This window comes from Empidonax traillii, unplaced genomic scaffold (genome assembly GCF_003031625.1).
Source record: "Empidonax traillii isolate 1590-97213 ecotype Southwest subspecies unplaced genomic scaffold, ASM303162v1 scaffold5894:size6909, whole genome shotgun sequence".
NCBI lineage: Eukaryota > Metazoa > Chordata > Aves > Passeriformes > Tyrannidae > Empidonax > Empidonax traillii.
In genome coordinates this window covers 946-6,909 of record NW_020961087.1, presented here as the reverse complement: position 1 = coordinate 6,909, position 5,964 = coordinate 946, and the positions used below count along the sequence as shown (strand labels likewise).

At 42.8% G+C, this 5,964-nt stretch overlaps 1 protein-coding gene across 1 annotated transcript; it reads right to left on the bottom strand.

The window, feature by feature from the left end:
- Positions 1-717: 717 nt before the first annotated feature.
- On the bottom strand, positions 718-4,856 carry LOC114073274 (hephaestin-like protein 1; the record flags this gene model as incomplete). Its single annotated transcript, XM_027911059.1, has 6 exons — positions 718-916; positions 996-1,076; positions 2,387-2,546; positions 3,163-3,302; positions 4,028-4,250; positions 4,750-4,856. Coding segments are annotated over 6 exons (910 nt in total), but the record flags the coding sequence as incomplete, so codon positions are not given.
- Between the last annotated feature and the right edge of the window lie 1,108 nt (positions 4,857-5,964).

Sequence of the window (5,964 nt, the reverse complement as noted above, 5' to 3'; positions counted from 1 at the left end):
TTTAACCTCTATGTCTTCTTTTAAAATGTAAAACCTATCATGTAACCTCGCTTGGAAAAATAGTATAAAAGTTGCGTTCGAAATGTGGGTCTTCGGGTACTTGTCTTTGGACACGAGTCCACAGGGACCCCGGGCCCTGAATTAAAGCACCGCATAAACTGGCACTCTGTTGGTTTGTGTTCTTTTATCGGGCAGCAAGTCAGACTTTGGGAAACTGCAGGAACTTTATTATTAACACCTGCTCCTTCAGAAGCCAACAACTTAAAACAGTCCCTGGTAGTGTTTTTTCCTAGTGTGAGCCCCATGTTTCTGCACAGAGCAAGTGGATGCCCTGCTGCTTGCTGCTTGCTCCTTACTCCTGTGGAAATCCTATTTAGCTGATGCGGATGCCAAGAGGTGTGCTGCTCCGTTCAGCTGCTGTATTGGATCTCAGGCAAAGCTCAGCTGAACTCCAGAGAAGTGGAAATGGTGGTGGGTGGTAAATGGCTCTCAGAGCTGAGCCCTACAGCTCATGTTCACTCTTGTGAGTGCTGGCTATGGGTAGGACTATCAGCATATGCCTTGATCCAGTTTCATTAGCAGCATGTCACCTGGCAGTATGAGGTTAATGGTTGGACTCAGTGATCTTAGAGGTATTTTCCCACCCTAATGATTTTATGATTCTATGTTGTGAAATCCAGTGAGGCCCTGTGAATGATGTTAAAAACGGGGATTTACAAGGAATCTGCCAGAAGTGCACTTTTGTCATGCAGAGCCGTGTAATGGATCCTGTTTCCTTGGTGGGTGACGAGGCAGAAGAAGATAAATGCTGTTGACAGCAGAACAAGTCCAATGAAAAAAAAAGCTGCGAGTATCAGGCTGGTTTCTCCAGGACTCAGAGTTTTGCCAAAATGATTGCCCCCCTTGCTGTCATCATCTGTTAAAAGAGAAGTTGTAAATAAGAAAGCTATGCAAGAATCTGAAGAATTTGAAATGACAATTTAAAAAATCCTTACCCTTTTCAGTGGTTCTATTTGTTGCAGTAGTTGTATTGTATGCTCCAGTTGTGACTCCTCCTTCCGACGGAACTTTCCACTCTGTGCAGGGAGAAGAAAAGCATAGTTAAGTCGAAAGCCTTAATAAATAATTTTTTCTCTTTCAAAAAAAACTAGTGCTGATTTTATTTAATTATTTCTACCTAGTTGATCTGAACAGAAATCATGATTAGATCAGCTCAGCTGTTGCTCTGGGCAGCTCCATGGGCAACATCCTCCTTCTCTGTAGGCATCTCTATTTACTATTTACTGTTTACTGTTTACTGTTTACTGTTTACTGTTTACTGTTTACTATTTACTGTAGTGATAGGACAAGGGGTAGTTGTTTTAAACTGAAAGAGGGTGGGTTTAGATTTGACATAAGAAATAATTTTTTTATCATGAGGGTGATGAGGCACTGTCACAGGTTGTTTAGAGAATGTGTGGATGCCCCGTCCCTGGCAGTGTTCAAGGCCTAGTGAAAGGTGTTCCTGTTCATGGCAGAGGGGTTAGAACCAGACGATCTTTAAGGCCTCTTCCAACCCAAACCATTCCATGATTCAGTTCTGCACTTGCTCGCTCATTCGAAATTTCACAGCCCACAGGAATATGTGGTATAAAATAAATTCACCTTATCCAAAGGAGCAGTATTTTGGATACATTTGGACATTACATTCTTCATCCTGGTGCTACATGGTTACAGGTATGAGTGCCTGCTGGCACTGTTATAACCCCTGCAGAGGAGTGTAGACAGCACAGTGGGGACCCAAGCAGGACATGCAGGATCCTGATGTTTAGTGAAGTTACATGATGTAGAGAGGCTCACAATGTACTTTTGGCTTCACTCACTCACATGTGATGGAAGAGACCAGCACCACTCAAAAGGTTTGCCAACTTTTCTTAGTCAAGGGATCGCCTATTTCTTGGACAAGATTGAACAATCATTTTCTGGAACATCTTTTATCTCAGCTGGTCTGCCTATGTGAGTCAACAGTTATCACAAGGAGGAACCACCGCCATGCCAGTCTGTAGGCCTTTCCACACACCGTGTGGCAAAAAGGACTTAAAACCAGCTTTGCAGATGTTTTCTGCACCACCTGTGGATGCCACTGTGTCAGAAGGGCACTTGTGAAGCACCAAATCTTTTTAAGTTGCACAGTGCAGCAAAGATTACTGTCTTTGCCATGTCATTGGGAGTGTTCATCCTGTCCGTAGATGATGCTGACTGGCCGTGGCAGTAATGTACAGGTACTTCCCACCAGTGTGCAGGGTGTGGCGGTGACATTGGATCTCCTCCTTTCTTCTCTGCCTTCCATCCGTCCAACTATGCTGGAATACCATCTCTGAGTCCTAGGAAGTTTCTAATACTGCACCTGATTTATTGATGGTGTAGGTTGTCTCCATGCCAGCATGGATGTGATCAGCTACGTGGCAGTGCAGAAGCCAAGTTCCAGGGTTTTCTGCTACAAGTTCAACGGTCTGGAAAGTCCCAGGGAAAAGGTCATATACATCTCCTCTGTGGTCCTTATCTGTCTGTGGCAGGGAAAAAGCGGAGAGTTGGCTCAAATACCCCCACAGGCACTGAAATGTTCCAGTTAAACTTCCAGCTCCTCAAGGCAGATGAAATGCTTCTTTTTGCTTTCTAAGAGAGCCTCATCCAGGTAAACTGCAGTCTGTGGACACCTCTCATTTAATCCACTAAATAACAACAGGAGACTCCTCCTGATGACTACAGATACTGGATGAGCAGAAGTGTTTCTTTGAAAGAGATTTTTTTAGGAAGTCCTACCTGCAAGCTGTTACAACATTAAACCATACTCTAAGCAGGTGTTGCTCTGATTTTACCTGTGTATCTTTCCTCATACTTATGGGTAAACATGTATTTTAACCCACTTAACCATATCCTCTAATAGTGCCCTGTATTCATGTTTCATAACATGAATATGGCTCAGAGTTATAGAAGCTTTGCAAGGATATCATTCATCTTCTAATACCTTCACATGCAAAACTCCCACCAACCTCCGCATCAGCCCAGGGCTCTGTGCCCAAGCTACAAAACAAAGCTGGAACCTGGTTTGGTTTGGTTTGGTTTTTTTTCAGAAATTTCCCATCACACTATAGAGGTGTTACGTTGATTTATTTTACTAACCTTGAAGATGAAGGTCTGTGCATGGAAGTGAACTGTATGGATATCCACTTCATTGCCCATTCCTATCAAATACCAGTTTGTCCTGTCACCTTCATTCATTGTTAGACCCAAGAGACTGTTATAAATCTTCCCATTGATTGCTGGAAGAATGACAAAATAGGGATGATTAATAACTGGCCATCTTATGGATGATGATAACCTGCATTTGAGGCACACTTTAGACTTTTGGGGAAGAAGGAGTGGTCACGCAGAGAGGGGACAGGCATGTGTGATCAGGGCAAGGGCTTTCCATAGTGACCCACTGCCATTGTGGGGAAACAGTCATGCTTTTGTTTCAGTTTCCAAATAATGTAAGTATACATCAGCAAACATTGTCTTGAAAAGCATCAAATCAACTTTTTTCTAGTTGAGATTGAACTCCTGAACAAACAGGATTTTTGCTGAGAAGCTACATGGAAAAAGAGGAAAATAGAATTGTTGCCCAAAATGGGTGCCACCTGTAGAAAGAAGTTTGCTTTGCCAGGGCTGTTCATGTCCCCATCCAGAATGTTCTGTCTGGCTCCTGGGCTGATTGCTACTACAGCCACAGTTTTAAAATATCATCCTCATGCTACTACAGAACAAGCCTGTGAGGAACATGGCTCCCAAATAGCAAGGGAAGTCTGGCAGGCCAGCAGCTTCCCAAGTATATACAACTAAACTATCTTGTTAGAAAAATATCTTGGCTGGGCCTCGGGAAATCTTTTTGTTTCCAGCATTGCAGTTTATGAAGTCGTCACATGGTTGAGTAACTGCAGGCTAAGTCCAATGTTTTCCTAAAAATAAACCTCTGTCCTTTTGGCTGCAGCCACTGAGTCCTACATACCGTGCATGCTGTTGCCTTCTACAAAGTTCTCAGTGGAATTAAAATCATCAGGATTCTTATGAAGGTATGTTTCAATATTTGCTTTCAAATACCAGGATTGATTTTCATCAAACACCATAAACAGAAGAGTAAATTCACGATCAATGTCTTTCCTTAGACCTCTTTCATCCAGAGTTCCTTTTCTGCAAACTACAAGAGGCCCAATCAGACCACTGTATGTGTCCTGAAATAAAATAAATATATGTATTACAGATTCTCAGTTCCTCCAGTCATGGAATAGATACAGACTAATTAAAGATTAAATTCCTTTTTCCTATCAGATGAGAAAAAAAAAATCAGTACTCTGTCTGATTAAAAATTTCTTTCTCTACATGTCTCTGTGTTAATTTACCAAAGCAATGACCTCCAGGGGTCCCTTCCAACCCTACCCATTCTGTGATTCTGTGATTTTGTGTAATGTTTTGCCTTCACCCAAAATCCCTTCAATTATTCTTTAAGGAGGAAATCACATTACCATGGTGTATCTCTTGGGATTTTAGTAGATTAAATTACCCAGGCATGTGCAACTGTTATCAAAGAGGACAAAGCATCTACCTCTGTAAAGGGCTCTTCTAGCCTGTGGTCCTCCCCAAAATGAGAAGCAGAATCCTTTCAGAAACATTATGCAAGGCAGGATGCTTTAGCCAAACTAATGTAAGCTTTAAGGGCCATTTGTTGGTTACCTTTACAAAGTTTGCCGTTGAATAATAAACCCAAGTGATACAGTTTGGATCTGTTTTACCAGGACCAGATCGTTCTGGGACATTCCACCTGTAAGTGTTTATTTCCCCTGAAACAGAGAGAGCAATTTTACCATGAGCAGCTGGGTATCAGAGGCTTTGAAGAGAGTGTAACTCAGATCTGCTACTCTCCTCATCAAAAAAATATCTGCAACAAAACTCTCTGTGGAAGCATGCAGCAATGGGATAGGAATATGATTGTGCTTTCCAGGAGGTCAGTGAAGTTCCAGTGGTGTAAATGAAGGCATATTGCCCTCGAAAAGATCTGCAAATGATACTTAGAACAGTGGCATCTCACAGAGGGAAGCTTACAGACAGGATTCTTCATCTTCCTCCTTGGCAAAATTTGTAGCAGTTCAGTGATCTTGGCTGCTGATGTTTAAGGTCAGCTGAAGATGTTGGGAGCCAAACTTTCTTTGGCATTTTCAATTGAAAAGGGCAAAAAGACTTGGCAGTTGCCACTGGGATTTTGCAGAAGGTGCTGCAGCAGTATAGCACCTGGGAGTCTGAGGGGAGCTAAATACGAACAACCTGCTGACTGGGAGCAGCAGGGGGCTCCTGTCCTCTACCACATAAGCCTCTGCTCCATGGCAATTACCAGAATCTCTGTCCCTTCCCCAAAGTGATCACATCTGATACATCCTCCCTGAGCAGAAATTCCCTGACCTCCGATTTAAAACGAAGCAGAACAAACTGATGAGGAAATTATCTCTTTGGTTGTGGATCAGTTCTCTACACTAAACACAAATATCTGTGTTCAGATGCGCCTGTGCTGTGTGCCTCTGCATTTTTTCTTTTTTTTTGCTGGTACTGCAGCAAAAGGTAGGAGGCCAAGATGTGGTCAACAGGTCGCCATGTTAAGTGGTGGAGAGATGCTGAACCAGGCAACCTCAGACCCAAAACTCTTCCAGGACGACAACAGCCAAGAGCATCTTGGGACATGTTATGAGTCAGGGTAAAACAAGGAAATCACAGAACTCTTGACCATGGTCTTACAGCCACAACCCAACAGCTGCCAACATCTGTGGGCATGAAGACAAGGAGAGTTTCTAAGCCTAAATAGCTGTGAAGTGACTGAGCCTAGCTTTGTGTCACTGAGCCACTCCATTGTTTTGACAGATGATGCAATAGTAGGTATTATTGCACAGAGATAACTCA